We start from the raw sequence: 16,557 nt of genomic DNA, 5'->3' as shown, positions 1-16,557 counted from the left end.
AGATAATTGTCTTTGTGATAATTGTCTGGTATGTGTTATCCGTTATGCGTACATGCTAGTATGCTATGATGTTATGTGATATATGATAGGAGGGGTAGGATAGACCCCAGAACTGGTCGAAAGGACCGAAGGGGTAGTTAGTGACCAGTCATGTTAGACATCTTACGCTATATGCTATGATTTTATGTGGTAGTAGTAGGGGTGAAATAGTCCTCAAAGACCGGTCGAGAGGACCAAAGGGGCAGGCTAGCACCTAGATATGCTAGGCAAGGTTACTGGTCAAGAATACCGAAGGGGTATACCAACATCCAGATATGCTAGGCAAGGTTACCAGTCGAGAGGACCAAATGGGTAGGCCAGCACCCAGGTATGCTAGGCAAGGTTACCGGTCGAGAGGACTGAAGGGGTAGGTCAGGCACCCAGATATGCCTGGCAATATGTGTTATGTATGGTATGTGGTATGATGAGAAAACTCACTAAGCTTCGTGCTTACGGTTTATAGTTTTGGTTTCAGGTACTCGTTTTCAAAGGAAAAGAGTCGGGTTGATCGCAGCGCATCATACTATGTTTTCCGCACATGAGATCTTTGGGATTACACTCTTATATGGTTTTATGATAATATGTTTTGATTATTGACACTTTGGTTTTGACATGGAATGTTATTATTGATAAATTTATACTTATGGTTTTATAATAACTTAATTAAAAATGAAATTTTTGGTCCTGGATTTTGGGATGTTACAAGTTGGTATCAGAGCCTTAGTTTGAGGGATTCGTGCACACTCCCAGGTGTGTCTGAACTCAAACTAAGGACCTGGTATGAAAATTTTCAAAGTAAAATCATTTTATAAAAAGAAATTTGAAAAGAATTTGAAAGAGAAAAGAACTTTGAAAAGAACAAGGTGTGTGATGCATGCAATCAGCCGAGCTCAAGTAAGTTTTCCCCAAGATACCCATACATGTTATCTTATGATATGATATTGTTATGAGAACTGCATGCTAGATTAGGGCTAAGGATCTAGGAGGATGCCTTATATGATTATTGTATGTGCTTGTAGACTTGCATGCTAGTACTGATCAGTCAGTGATAGGATAGCCTGTTTAGGTTATGCCTGATTGTATGAGTCTTTGAATTGCATGTACAGATTCCTGATTAGAGAATAGAACGATTTGATTGGATTATGATGGTTAGATTTTCCATTGTCTGAATGTTGTTTGCTTTGTGCTTGTGGGTCTCTTTGTGATGTGGGTTAGCTATTAAATGAACATGCTAAGTCACATGTGACACAGAATGGATAATCTCAGAGGGATAGATTTGACCCTATTACGCAGCTCTTGTTTGAGTCCAACCGTTCTAGGGATGAGCCTTTTACTCGAAGGATTATTTGATCTCTATTGCATGTGGCTATATTCATGAGGTAGCTAGTTGACATTACTGGGAATCTTTCAGCAGCTGAGGACTGAGTGAGTTTGGGAACCTAGGAAAGCCTAGGATACGTTTCAGTGGGTTAGTAGTGACATTAAGTGAGACTTGGGTGTACCAGTTTGAGGAAGTGACTTGGAGGATTCGGGAGGATTGCTGAGGAAAGTATGGATAGGTGTGGAAGGTAGTATTGGGCCCGTACTACTGAAAGCACATGATCCATACTCGAATCGGTGAGAGTCTTGGAGAATCTGAGAAGCTTCAGGGAAGATGTGACCTAGTTTGGGGACAAAGGATGTTCCAATTGTTGCAGCTTAGCCATGCGCAAGCGAGCTAGTGAGCGTGACAGGGTGTCAGACCCTGAAGGATATGATTTCCATGACGTTGTAGATGCGAGGTCAAATTGGAGCACTTTGAAAAGAGAGGTCCCTGTCAGGTGCGTATAGTAGAGGGTCCCGGGAAGAGACCCATGACTTCGGATCATCGGGTGAAAGGCTAGCAGGGCCAGAGTCAGTGCACCATGTACGAGAAAGTACACAAGGGAGTTTGTCACTCCAGTGGTTTAGGCTGCTACAGGTGTGACAGGGTTGATCATGTCAGCTGAAGGTGATCAGTATTCCTCCAGATGTTGCGGGTATGTCATCTTCTACTGCTAATAGATAGATGATGGGAATATGTATCGCTTTGGAATTGTGAGTGACTTTGGATAGGTCAGATCTCGGGCCAGTCTTCTGCTAGTGTTTGGGTTATCAAGGATCATATATGCCATCCTGCATGTCGAAAAATCCTTGATGAACCCACTGAGGGATGCATCTTGCGGAGCGAGTTCTGCGTGTACCGTTACCATTCCAGATCTTCGTTAGGATATGTGCGGGGTATTATTTAGAGGATATTCGGTCAGGGTTAGAACGATAGTTCTCAAGTGAAGTCAGCGTTCAATGGATCTATCATGGTTCAGGTATGGTCGACAATTGTCTATGGATGAACTTTGGAGTTCAAGGCACTACCGTTGCTAGGGAAAGACTGGTAGCATGAAGATAGTGGAGTCCGTTGCAGGTGTTAGATGTATAAGTGGTTGGTCATCGGATGTTCAAGAGAATTGCATTTCTCGCATGGTTTGTGTTTGGTTAGAGTTCAGTGGTGCTGTAATATTGGAAGTGAGAACGAGGATTCGTCAGCCAGAGTGAAGATTAGGGCCTTCAGTTGACAGTGTGAGAGATGGACTGAGGTGTCAGACTGGACCAGATTTCAAGAGTACTCTTCACGATTTCAGAGGATGGACGATCTTAAGGTTTGACCGGTAACAAATTACAATATAATTTTTTTGCATAACCAAGTCAAACTAGTAAATTTTACAATATGTATTCCGTAAATTTTACAATAGAGTTAAAAAAATTATATTCACTATGATGATATTACGAGATAAATGTATTCTATGATGACATAAAATCTCATTTCCATCAATATTAATTAGAGGGATCAAACTCGTAACAAACTACAATATAATTTTTTTTTTGCATAATCAAGTCAAAAAAAATGGATTGAAATTATGATTTCTAGAATATCACATTCATTTTTTTTTATTTGCTCTAAAAAACTTTTAGTCCATAACAACCAATTGTTACATATATTTCCTTTTGGAATGCCATTTCTAACTCAAAATGGCTCGTTTATGATAGATAGACATGATGCTTTTAAGGTTTTTTTTCCTTGACAAAATGCTAATGACGTGGGAAAATGAAAAAAACATGATAACTTTAAATTATGAAAGATAAAGTGAATATGAACAAAAGTAGGTATCTATCGAACATAGGAAAAGGCCCACCACACATAACTTTTTGTGGTACCAAATTGAAAAGTCATAAACACAATCTCTGTTTGATTTTGATTATTGATATTCAACTGCAATTCAATGGCGTTATAGTCTATAAATACTCATAGTATTACAGTCATGATACATACAAGTTCACCCAAAACTATATCAACACCTTCAAGAAATGGCCGCAAATGAATCTAATACCACCCAGAAAGAAAACAGCAAAACTAGCACAGATCCAGTGCGTCCTGTTGCCAACTTCCCTCCTCCTATCTGGGATGATCGTTTATTGTCGTTAACTGTTGACTATTTGGTAAGAGTACGTACTTCGCATTAAATACGGATCAAATTAACCATGCATACCCTCATGTAAGGAGGGGTTTTTATTGTATCGTTTCGTTAAATTTGACTACGTGTGGTTTCCTTTTAATTTCTAGGAGTTGGAAGCATACGCTAAAGCCATTGACGAGCCAAAAGAAGAGCTGAGAAGATTGATAATTAATGTAAACATGGATTCAAATGCGAAATTATGTTTGATCAATTCTGTCTACCGTCTTGGCTTGAGATATATGTTTCGGGAAGAGATTGAATGTCAACTTGACAAACTTTTCAAGGAGCTGAACATGGAAGATTATGATCAAGCTGATCTTCATACAGTTTCGACCAACTTCCAAGTTTTCAGACAACATGGTTATAAATTGTCTTGTGGTATATGCTACTTCCAGTGATATGTTAAACATGATTTTAAACAATATTGTTTGATTTGTTCATGTTAAAACTGTTTGCTATATATGATTGCACAGATGTGTTTAACAAGTTCAAAGACCATAGCTCAGGTAAATTCAAGGAATATATTACAGCTGATGTGAGGGGCATGTTAAGTTTTTATGAATCTACACAACTGAGAATAAGAGGAGAATCTATTTTAGATGAAGCTATCGTCTTCACAGAAGCTCATCTTGTAGATGTTGTAGACACTCTTGAAGGTAATCTTGCACGACAGGTGAGACATGCATTGAGGAGTTATTTTCATCGTGGGATGCATATTGTAGAAGCAAGGTTATATTTCTCCAACTATGAAAAAGAATGTTCCACGTATGATTCACTATCAAAGCTTGCAAATACTCACGTCAACTACCTTCAGCAACTACACAAGGAAGAACTGCGCATCTTCACAGAGTAAGTTAGGTATTAACCAAACATAAACAAAATTTCTAGTTATTGATTTATGTTTTTCTAAAAAACTAAAAAATCACTAATGCTTTTAGAAATTCCATAAACATGTAATGTTAGGAATACATAAACTCGGTTTCCTAGATTGATTTTTCGGTTTTTAAGTATCAACAAGTGGGTTGATGGATTTCGGTTTTTTAGTTTCAATACATGGGTTTTTTTTTAATTTTTTGTTTCAACTAGTAAGTTACTATAAATAATTATTAATAATATATTAAATATACAAACTCACGCCTTAAGCACTAACTATATGCTTCTAATTCTAACTAAATAATACAATAATTATTACTAATATAGTAAATTTATTAAATAAATTATATAATGTATAGTACGGTTTCCGTTCCTTGAATCCGTTAATGATTCGGTTTTAAATATTCGGTCGGTTTTGGTTTTGTGGATCGTTATAGAAGTCCAAACTAAACCCAAACCGAATTTTTCTATTTTAAATAACCAAACCCGAAATCAACAGTTTAATTTTTGTTTTTCAATATCAATTTGGTTTGATTTTGGTTTTTTTATTTCAATTTTATCTGTTTTTGAAATTTTGATTTTGATTTTGATTTTGCTCATCCTTTACTTTTATAAGCGAGTGTCACTTTATTTATTTACATATCTAAACTATATATTATTTTATATTAATCAAATAAAACAAAACCTATCGATAAACTTTAAAATACTTTAAATATCGTAATACTAACTTTTTTTGTAACATAAAAGTATTAACAAAATTGTTGGTGTATTATTTCAATAAAAACAATAACAATATTTATAATGGTTGATTTTATAATAGATCTAAATATATTATATTTTTACAGTTTCAACCAAAAGGTTAATTTTCTTTTTCCAATTACAACCTAAAACCTTTTCGATACTTTTTTATTTTGCTTGGGTATTCGGTTTACAGATTAACTTCTGTTAAGCGTACCAAATAGAAATTTGGGGAAAGTTGTATATTTTTAAAGTAATTTTTTTTGTTTAAAGGTTACCCTTTCTCAAAAGTTAAATACCTAGAACTTTTCCAACTTTCCATAATGACTGTTGAGTAAAAAAAACAATAGTGTGGTATCGTTAGATGCTTATATACAACACCGAAAATGGTTTGTAGGATATTTGGCATTTGATGATGTTTCTATTTTGAGATGGAAAAGTCATTGATGTATATATGTTTATATGTGGGAACACTTTAAGACTGAAACAGAGGGGGTAATGGTTGTATTTAGGAAAACCGAGACTTTGAAAACAAGTAATAGTTGTTATGGGACCTCATCGTCTACTCTTACATACAGGTTCAGTTTTTCTTTTAAGTATTCTCGGTCTTCCCACATTTAACCATTAGTTTTTTGTCTCTCGGTTTTTCTTTGGGTGATGATCAAAGTATTTCGTTTTCCTATATATAACAATTACCTTTTTCATTTTATTTCGCACATATCACCATCACATTTTTATTTTATGTCTCTAAATATTCTCCAAGGTTCTGAACGACATGAGGCGTAGGGTTGTGAATTTGAAATTTTAGACTCGGTTTTATGACTCTCTTTTAGACCCGACTTTAAGGTAGTTAGTGACAGTTTTTGTGTCACTTTTCAAACATGAAGTTATTGCATGTAACTATCAATTTGGTAGTCTTTAGACAGGAGGTTATACTCGTGTTATTTGGTCATTCTCGTTTTTACTTGCACACACACAAGAAAGTCACTTCTTCCACGTTCTTTGTTCTTGAACTTTGCTGAGTTTTATCCAATTGAGATTTCAAAAGTACCATTAAAATACTTTAATTTGATTATGCTTTCACCACTCTCGGTATTCCAAGTAATCTAAACACCCTGTTTTTCTAACACTAAATAAACTTATGCCCTAGTAAATTTACTTTAATGTGTTTCTCAACATTTGTTGAAATATCATTATATTATAGATTTAAGCTTTGAGCGTGTTACAATAATGATAAAAGGGAAATTCTTCATGCAGTGAATACGATTACTCATTTGTTAATCCAACATAACATGTACATAAATGCACTCCGCACAAGTTAATACTAGTGTATAAATACCAATTGGCATAATTATTAGAATTTAAAAGCATATTAGTCTTCATGCTCCTGAAATAAGAGAGCTTGTATGATATTCTTGTCATTTAGGTGGATCAAGGACATGGATTTCAAGACTATAACTCCTTATGCAAGAGATAGAACACCTGAAGTTTACTTATGGGCAATCGCTATATTTCCGGAGCCTGATTACTCTCAATCTAGAATCGTACTAGCGAAAATGGTTCAACTAATTTTGGTGTTAGATGACATATATGATGCATATGGTACTATTGAAGAGCTTCGACTTTTAACTAGTGCCATAAACAGGTATAGTTATTGAAGACAATAGAGCTTCAGCTTCTAACTAGTGCCATAAACAAGTATAGTTATTTAATGTGCTCTTAACCTTTAACATTATGTTCAATAACAAAAAATTATGTGATGATAAAATTAAATGGTGGTTTACCCCATATATTTAGTAGCATAAATTATTCTACAAGGATTATTTGATGAAAACTTGATTTCGTTTATAGTTGGGAAATTAATGTTATGGAACAACTCCCGGAATATATTAAACCACTCTACAACATTCTCTTGAACGAGCTTACTGAAGTTGAAAAACAACTATCTAGAGAGGGAAGAGCAGACAGGGTTTATGCTTCAAAACAAGCAGTATGATACCGTTTCACCTTGTGTAATGTAGATTCCATTTATTTGTATATATATATATATATATATATATATATATATATATATATATATATATATATATATATATATATATATATATACTACCTTTTTTTTCATATATGTCATGGTAAGCTAGTTTCAAGAACTAGCTGGAGGTTACCTACAAGAGGCTGAGTGGAGATATCATAGACACGTGCCATCATTCGAAGAGTATTTGAGGAATGGATTAATTACTTCTACGTATGATGTTTTCATAAAATCTTCTTTAATGGTTATGGGAGATATTGTTTGTGACAAGGCTTTGGCTTGGTATGAAAGTCGTACAAATATTGAGGAAGCTGCAAAGTTACTAGGAAGAATTTATAATGATGTTACAACTTACCAGGTTTGTGATTCGTAATTCTACATTTCATTACAGAAACTACTATTTTTAGAAAATAATAAGTATATTCCTTCAATATCCAAATGTAGATGTTTACAATAACCATTATTGTTATTTTCTCCTGGCATTAGAAGTATATAAATAAAATCTATAGCTATCTAACAACAAACAACATACTAAATTTAGAGTTTATCTTAAAATTTTAAAATTAATTTTTTAACATGGTGAAATGTTTATATGTAGTTTGAGGGTGAAAGAGCACAACAAGTCGAATCAGTGCATACGTATATGAAGACTTTCGGGGTGCCAGAAAATGTAGCTGTTAATGAACTCAAGAAAATGATTGAAAATAATTGGAAAGATATCAACGAGGGATGTCTTAAGCCAACTGAAGTTTCAATGGAACTTCTTGCACCAATTCTTAATCTTTCTAGAATGACTGATACGATATATAGGTACAATGACAGGTTCACTTTTCCAGAAAACACAATTGTGGAGTACGTTACGCTGTTATTCATAGATTCTGTTCCAAAGTATTAATGATCGAGTCATTGTCATTTCTTTAGCTTATTCATTGGCAACAATTTGCTTAATGATTAATAATAATATGTTAAATCTACATCAAGCAGATGTGGATTGGGTTAATGTTATATAGTTTCTGCCAGGGCCGTCCCAAGTTGGTTTGAGGCCCGGGGCAGAATAAAAAATGGGGCCGATCGCCAAAAATTGGACGAGTTTTAGGGGTGTTAGTTAAATAGTAAATACCAAGACCAATACAATTGAAAAGGCATGAAAAACCAATGGTGAACAAAAAACAAAAAGTTGGAACACAGTGAAAACCAATCAATTTGATTTTTGGGTTTTAAAAATACCAATTTTCGTACCCGATCTTTTTCTTTTTGTTCATATAAAAACCGGAAAAACAATAGCAAAACCGAATGCTCATAAAATAAATAATATGTTTTTAAAATATTTTCCTTCACAACTAAGATAATTTAAAATATATTTACTTTGACTATAAAAACTTACATTTCTCTATTCCTTTTTAGGTAAATTTAAAAAAAATGAGGACATTTTATTAAAAAAAATGTTTCACATATACCAGAACAAAATATTGTTTTTTTGAAAGCTACTAATTCAACTATATTTTCTGTATAGTATAAATATGAAAGACATTATTAGTATTGTATTTTTTCAAGTTATATTTGTGGAAGAAAAACTAATTTGATGTTTTTAGCCAGATCTATAGTTTGAAATGAAATATCATCAAGATTATCTACACCATATAAAAACTTGATTTTTTAGTTATATCATGTCAACTTTTATAATCATCCTCATATGAGTTAGTATCAACATTTTCTTAACAATTACTTTATAAAATCTCATATTAATTTGTTTCATAATATAAAAGGTATTTGAAAACTATATACGATATAGTAGTATGTAGTAATTAAATTTCAATAATGTAAAACAATGTTATAAATAAACTAAATAGTCAAATGTAAAAATAACAGCAGTGGAACTTTTTTTAATAACATTTAAAATTCGTATTTTAATGTCTGATTTGATTTAAGATAAAAGGAGTGTAATTTTTTCCACATAAAAAAAATTAATAATTACTTTATAAAATCTCATGTTAATCTGTTTCATAATATAAAAGTTATTTGAAAACTATATAGGAGTATATATTAGTTAAATAATATAAAATAATGTTACAAATAAACTAAAAAATCAAATGTAAAGATAACATCACTGCAACTTTTTTAAATAATATAGGAGTGTAATTTTTTGCTGTATGAATAATAAATAAATAAATTACAGCAAATAAAACTTTTGTCGAGTGGGTCCAATTATGTGGCACTATATATCATTTATCTTCGTATGTTCATATAAACCTTTGTATATTAACTGTGGAGTATAATTTTTTTTTTAAAAAAAGTTAAAAACTGATAGACTGAGGTTCCGTTTGATAGTTTCTGTCTGGAAAAGTGTTGTCTAGGAAATTTTCTGACTGGGAAAGAAACTATGCTGTTTGATTGTACATCTGATTGGCTGTGCTGAATGATGAAAAAAAGTAATAATTCAATAAAAAATAAATTTAAAAAAAATTAATAATCCAATAAAGAAAGAAAGAGACGGGGTTTGGTGTATAATTGTCTTTCCAGCCAATTCAGCCAGAAAGATATGATTTTGGAGTTTTCTGGAAAAGACATATCTTACCGGGAAAGACTCATTCTTTTGTGCAAATCAAACAGTCTTTCTGGTCTATTCAGCCAGAAATATCTGTTTAGATATGGAAAGATGCGTATCAAACGAGGCCTCAGAAAGGAGTCGAACTAGCTCCATTTTTTAGCAAGAGACGCTCATCGTTAACCAGCTAGTCTAAACATAGTTTGAGCTCGAGCTTGCACGCAACACAGGTTATATATAAAAAGAAATATAGCGAAATTATTTTTGGGGCCAAACCGTGATGAGGCCCGGGGTGGTTTTAAGAACCTTCTTTGATGTATTGAGCAAGTATAGTTTTATATTAGAGACATTTAGAAAGGGGAGTAGTGGCAAGCACACAAACGATCGATGATATATTGTTAAAAAAATCTACATAAATGGTGTGTGGTATATTCAGCCGGACGACCAGCATAAAAATGTATACACATGGAGCGTTGTGTTTTAAGGATAATAAATCCATATATTTATAATTCCTTAACGGCAGAGGAGAACAAGGATAAACTTCCAACAGAGCAGATCCATGCATGGTTTACGTACTAAACTACTAATTAGATTAATACCATCACTAAAGTTAAGGCCTTTCTCCATAATCACAAAAACCAGTGATGTCGTTGTAGGTGGTGCATGTACCCCATTTTAAGTTAACCGATGGTTGTAAATATTTAGTAAGCTAGAATTGGTGATTGTAACACCCTAAATCATTTTTACGAAATTTTTTTTTTTTTTTACTGCGGTAATAAAATATCTGATTTGGTTTCCATTTGAATAATAATAAAACTTCATTTATAAAAATGACATTTTAAGAGTTTAAATAAACACACATAAATTCAGGTTAAACTTTATTACTTAAAATATAATTTATTGAAATAAACTGCTGGAGACTTTTAAACATAATTTTCAAGAGTAATGCGGTTTCCACGGTAGTCAAGTTGGATTCTTCCCCTTGTTTACCCTCAGAGGGTCATGTAAAAATGTTAATAGTATCTGATAAGACAACGTTTAGTGAGTTCACAATCTATATATTTTACACATGAGTTAATATTATAAAAGCCTTATATTTCTAACCCGTAATTGGAAAAAACCCTAATATTTTTATTATTATTGCTATGGCCACAACTTTTTCGTAGAATTATTACTCTAGCCCACTTAACGAGTTTTATGGTTAACTTGGTTAAATTTTTTGCAAAATCAGTCCTAAAATGTTCAAAAGTCCCTAAGGTTTGCAAAAAATTACACCACATGGTTTTGTAACTTTATTTTTCGTTTTTTGTATACTTTATTTATTTTCGGTTTTTTTATAAATATATATACATTTTTATTTGCTTTTTCTATATACTTTATTTATTTTCATTTTTTAACTTTATTTTTCAACAGTTTGATTTTTTTTAACTTTTATACCTATTGTTTTCTATTTTATAATGTATATATAGAGTATATTAGAGTTATTTATTTCATATTTCTTTTCGTATTATATTTTAATTTTTTCATCTTTATATTTTTTTTTTCTTATTTGTTTTCCAATTATTTGTTTTTATTTTTTGTATTTCAAAACACGAATATATCATTGCAATGTAGATTCAACAGGCAATGTTAGCTTGGATATCTTGGAAGATAATAGTTGGAGTCCTGCTTTAACAATTTCAAAGATGCTACTTGCTTTGAGATCAATCTTCACCAACCCTAACCCTTGTATGTATTTCATTCTTTTTGTTATAGTTTAATCCTTAAATTCCTTATTTGAATTGTTATATTATAATCTTTTAGCATCTTTAGAAATCTGAAATTTGGATAAAGTTGATAATTTTGTTTTTCAATTGTTGCAGATAAACCTCAAGTTCCAGGAATTACTCATTTGTATTTGGTAGACAGAAGTAAACATGATGCATTATGTAACATTCGGATTCCCAGGTATATTATTTTTATTCTTTTATTTTTGGAGGTTGTGAGGGGACTCGGCGAGTTGGTGCTTAGACTCGCCGACTAGGGTCGCGGATTCTTATCCGGGTTCATGACTGGACTCGGCGAGTTCATGAGGTGGACTCGGCGAGTCTACACTGTTTAATGAAACCCTAATTTGCTGGGTTTGGGACCTATTTAAAGGCCCTTAGGACCGTCATTTGCGGCTACCAAACCCTAGAGAGAAACCCTAAAGGAGCTAGAGTGTTTGTAAGAGGTTAGGAGCCATTTCTTGATCTTTGTGGTTGATTCTTGCAAGAAGGAGGTGTTTCCAGCTTAGGGGAGACCAAGGAGGTTGTGCATCTATGGATTTCGAGCAAGAGACTTCATCTTTAAGGTATTGTATTGCCCCTTTATCTGTTTTATGGAAGGAGTCCATATATGTAGAGTTTTATGACCTTTATTAGAAGAAGATTGTGAGGATATGGCCCTATTCACTTTGATACTTCAGATCTGGAACCATAGTGATCTATAGAGCTTATCTCAACTTGCTTTATGTTGAGATATGGTGGTGTTGAGCTAAGGATGTTACTTTTGGGGCTAAATCACAAAGTGAAGCCTCCTAGACGTCCCATGAGTGTCAAGATTTGAACTTTACGTGTTTATCAGGCTTGGGAAGGTCAGATCTATGGATTCAAGGAACAGATCTGACCTCAAGAGGCCATTTGAGTTTGTGCATGGAATGAACTCGCCGAGTGCAAGGGTAGACTCGGCGAGTAGGGTTAGGGTTTCCCATGAATCACTCAGTGAGTGGACTTGCCGAGTTGGGGGAATAACTCAGTGAGTCAGGGGGGATCAGAGTACTGGAGTTCAAAGCGGAACTCGCCGAGTTGATCTTGAGACTCGGCGATTTGAGTCGGGGTGGCCCTGCGATTCATGCCAGGTGTGACTTGTCGAGCAAGGGGAGGAACTAGACGTGCCAAGCGAGACTAGAGAGTTAGTGGACGCGTGTAGACTCGCCGAGTGGCCCAAGTGCACTCGACGAGTCGGGTCAAAGTTTGATCGTTGACTTTTAGGATTTGGTCAACAATATGGCCTTTGAGTCAAGAGGGGTAAAATGGTCTTTTGCCCTTCTGAGGGTGCCAAGAGAGGGTTGAGTCTAGTCCCGAGAGATATATTTATGAGAGTATTTACTTTATGTGATTAGGCGGAGGCTAGATCGTATTTCTACCGATTCAGAGATTTACTGAGACATCTGAGGTGAGTCTTCTCACTATACTATACCTGGAAGGTACCTATGTGTGACCGAAAGGTTTGGTATGCTATGAGATATATGTATCATATGCTATGAGTTTCCTGTTTTGTATGCATTATGTATGTGATATGGATGCTATGCTTGATATGCGCCGGAAGGCATTATGATGTGGACCGGAAGGTCAGGGAATTATGGACCGGAAGGTCGACACGGGTAGGACCGGAAGGTTTACCGGGTTGGGACGGAAGTCCCCTGAGACACATGGACCGGAAGGTCGTGTGGAGTATGGCCTGGAAAGGAGTATGTGTGTAAGTGGTATATTGGGTAACTCACTAAGCTTCTTGCTTACAATGTTATGTGTAATGTGTTTCAAGTACTAGTGAGGACCGTGGGAAGGCGCCGACATGACTCGTACACACACAGGCAGATTGGATACGTTTGATCTTGGGATTTAATATGTTTTGTATTATGACCATGTTACATTGGATCTTATGGTTTGTCTTAAATGAAATTATGTTTTAAAGAAATGAAAAATTGTTTTGAAAATTTAAGTTGTTACACATTAGCTGCAGAATGGACTCAACGATTTGCAAAGTAAAAATTGAGCATTTACGAAACCAAATAGTCATGTGTGTTTCTCGTTCATATATTATGTAGGAATTATATTATATATTTCATGTATAAGTATCGGTTTTTCTTGTATATTACATTGTAAAATGGTTTAGGAAGTGCATGCTTTTTAAAATTGGAAGATTTTCAAAATACTCGGTCCATATAAGTTAAAAATACAAAAAGAAAATAAAAACAAATAATTGGAAAACAAATAAGAAAAAAATAAAAAGATGAAAAAATTAAAATATAATACGAAAAGAAATATGAAAAAAAAAAAAAAAAAAAAACTCTAATATACTTTATATATACACTATAAAATAAAAAACAAAAGGTAAAAGGGTAAATAAATCAAATTGATGAAAAATAAAGTTAAAAAATGAAAATAAATAAAGTATATACAAAAAAGAAAACAAAAAAGGTATATATATTTATAAAAAATACTGAAAATAAATAATGTATACAAAAAAAGAAAAATAAAGTTAAAAAATCATGTGGTGTAATTTTTTTCCAAACCTCAGGGACCAAATATGAACTTTTAGGATTGATTTTGCAAAAACATTAACCAAGTTAACATCAAACTTGTTAAATGGCTAGAGTGATAATTTTGCAAGAAAGTTGTGGCCATAGCAATAATAAAAAAAATATTATGGCTTTTTCAATTACGAGTTAAAAATTTAAGGTTTTTATAATATTAACTCTTTTACACATACATATAATCATTATAAAAATAATTACTCTTTTACTACAGTAATTCTAAAATATTTACTGTTTTACTATAGTAATCCTGAAACATCTACTCTTTAACTACAATAGTTAATCATGTATTTCTTATAATAATCATGGTAATGACATTTACTAATACATTATATATATATATATATATATATATATATATATATATATATATATATATATATATATATATATATATATATATATATATATATATATATATATATATATATATATATATATATATATATTTTGCCCGTTAACTAGTAAAAAGTACACATACAACATGTTTACATATAATTACTATTAGTAAATAATGGTAAATAATGGTAAATAATAGTAAATAATATTTATCATAATTTTTTAACATGAACTTGTTATATAATAACTACATACAAGAGCATCACATATAGAAAAGTAAAATTCACTTTAATTGCAGAATAAAAACATGAATTATTGATACACGTATGTTTCTCGAGCTTATTCTCTTGACAGCCTCTCGGATTTTAACTTCTAGATTATCAAGACTATACTAACACATGATTTCTAATTATTATAATTTCTCCAATGAAGGTAACTTACCTTCCTATTTATAGGTAAAAAATTTGATTAAACAATTCATGGCCTAACTTCACCATTAACATTTTTAATGTTTTCTTTTACTTTCGACTTAATTATGGCACTCAATACCGCACCTAGGAGTATTGGACCCGACTTGAACTTGGAGGAAATTGAGTCAAATTTCCAATGTCACCGGTCTTAGGCCACCACTCGCTGCCACGCACTGGTTTTCCGGCCGGTGGTCGGCCGTCGAATTTCAATTCGGGATTTTTGTTCAAACTTCCAAAATTCATAACTTCTTCAAACGAGTTCAGTTTTCGACATAGTTTCTTTTATGCATAGATATTTCAGAGTGCTACAACTTTCATTTAGATCACTTTTTTCTAAAAATGAATATATTTTTATGTTCATAATTAAATGTAGTTATAACTTTTTAAACCATATAACAACTTAAATCTTTTATACATATTTTTTGATTATTTGTGACATCAAATTTACTACTATATATTTATATATAACTTATGATAATTTTATTAAAATATTTGACACAAACACTTATTTATTTATTTATTTGTATTTTCTTTTTTTACCGCATAATTCAATTTATTGTCATTTTGACCATTAATCTTTTATGCATATTTGTAACACCAAATTTACTAATATATATATATATATATATATATATATATATATATATATATATATATATATATATATATATATATATATATATATATATATATATATATATATATATATAACTTATGATAATTTTATAAATATATTTGACTCTTTCATTTTACCCCAAAATCCAATTTATTGGATTAATTAATGCAAATATTCATCAATATTAACTATCGTATAACCGTTAAATATTTTTGATATAAATACTTATTGTTTGGGCATAAAGTGTAACATTCAAAAATCCCAATAATTTAAAATTTTCAAAATCAACCATTCACCATCAACAAAAATAGTCATTTTTTCAAATGTATTATTTCAATTCCAAGTTTTTCCCAAGATCCATGACAAAACATGAAGCTGTGTACAATCACACGTTTGCCTTCCCACGATCCTCTAAAGTACTTGAAATCATAAACTAAAAACTTTAAGTCAAAGCTTAGTGAGTTCCCCCGAAGCACCATCACACAAACATATAATGTCACACCCCCGAACCAGACGACGGAAACGTCCGAGGGCTCACGTGACTTAAATTGAATATATCACAATGAATATACATGAATCATAACATAAACATCACCATGCATCAATATAATACAACTGACACTGTTCACATCAAGTACATTGTTTTAACATTACAATTCCATACATAAATTGTTTGAGAGTTTTCCAAAAACATAACGTCCTAACATTACTTGATATTACCCTTCCGCTTACCTGTTACCTGAGAATACAAGTTATTTTGGAAAACGTCAACATGTGAAATGTTGGTGAGTTCATAAGCAATGTTGTGAAAAAAAATGATTTGTGTAGTTTGTAAAACCCAGAAAATCCGATATTTTCTGAAAAGACAATTGTTTATAAAAAGGTGTGAAGATCCGTAAATATATGCATGATGATTTCAAAACATGTATAATTTAAAAACTTTGTATTAACCGTACAAGTGCAAAATGTTGAACTTCCCTGGAACACCCGAAGTTTTCCATAAACATAATATATAGTTATTTCCCAAATTGTGATA

The 16,557-nt window shown here is 32.3% G+C and overlaps 2 protein-coding genes across 3 annotated transcripts; both read left to right on the top strand.

Annotated features, from left to right (window-relative positions):
* Nucleotides 1-3,360: 3,360 nt before the first annotated feature.
* Nucleotides 3,361-8,206, top strand: LOC111921703 (10-epi-juneol synthase). Of its 2 annotated transcripts, none has more exons than XM_042895830.1 (7): nucleotides 3,361-3,558; nucleotides 3,677-3,947; nucleotides 4,043-4,418; nucleotides 6,607-6,825; nucleotides 7,032-7,170; nucleotides 7,325-7,573; nucleotides 7,814-8,206. In XM_042895830.1, the coding sequence occupies exons 1-7, from the start codon at nucleotides 3,421-3,423 to the stop codon at nucleotides 8,108-8,110; spliced, it is 1,689 nt and encodes a 562-aa protein (XP_042751764.1). In that variant the 5' UTR covers nucleotides 3,361-3,420; the 3' UTR covers nucleotides 8,111-8,206. The 2 variants fall into 2 exon arrangements, with proteins under 2 accessions (XP_042751764.1, XP_023773055.1); XM_023917287.2 differs by having other exon boundaries at nucleotides 3,362-3,552.
* Nucleotides 8,207-10,705: 2,499 nt separating this feature from the next.
* LOC111921705 (constitutive photomorphogenesis protein 10-like) lies at nucleotides 10,706-14,041 on the top strand. Its single transcript, XM_023917289.3, has 4 exons — nucleotides 10,706-10,719; nucleotides 11,283-11,488; nucleotides 11,623-11,688; nucleotides 13,517-14,041. Exons 1-4 carry the CDS (start codon nucleotides 10,706-10,708, stop codon nucleotides 13,546-13,548), a joined length of 318 nt encoding a protein of 105 aa, XP_023773057.3. The 3' UTR covers nucleotides 13,549-14,041.
* The last annotated feature ends 2,516 nt before the right edge of the window (nucleotides 14,042-16,557 follow it).

The sequence above is a fragment of the Lactuca sativa genome, chromosome 1 (genome assembly GCF_002870075.4).
Source record: "Lactuca sativa cultivar Salinas chromosome 1, Lsat_Salinas_v11, whole genome shotgun sequence".
Classification (NCBI taxonomy): domain Eukaryota; kingdom Viridiplantae; phylum Streptophyta; class Magnoliopsida; order Asterales; family Asteraceae; genus Lactuca; species Lactuca sativa.
Note: the sequence above shows the minus strand (reverse complement) of the source record. Positions and strands in the feature narration are given on the sequence as shown.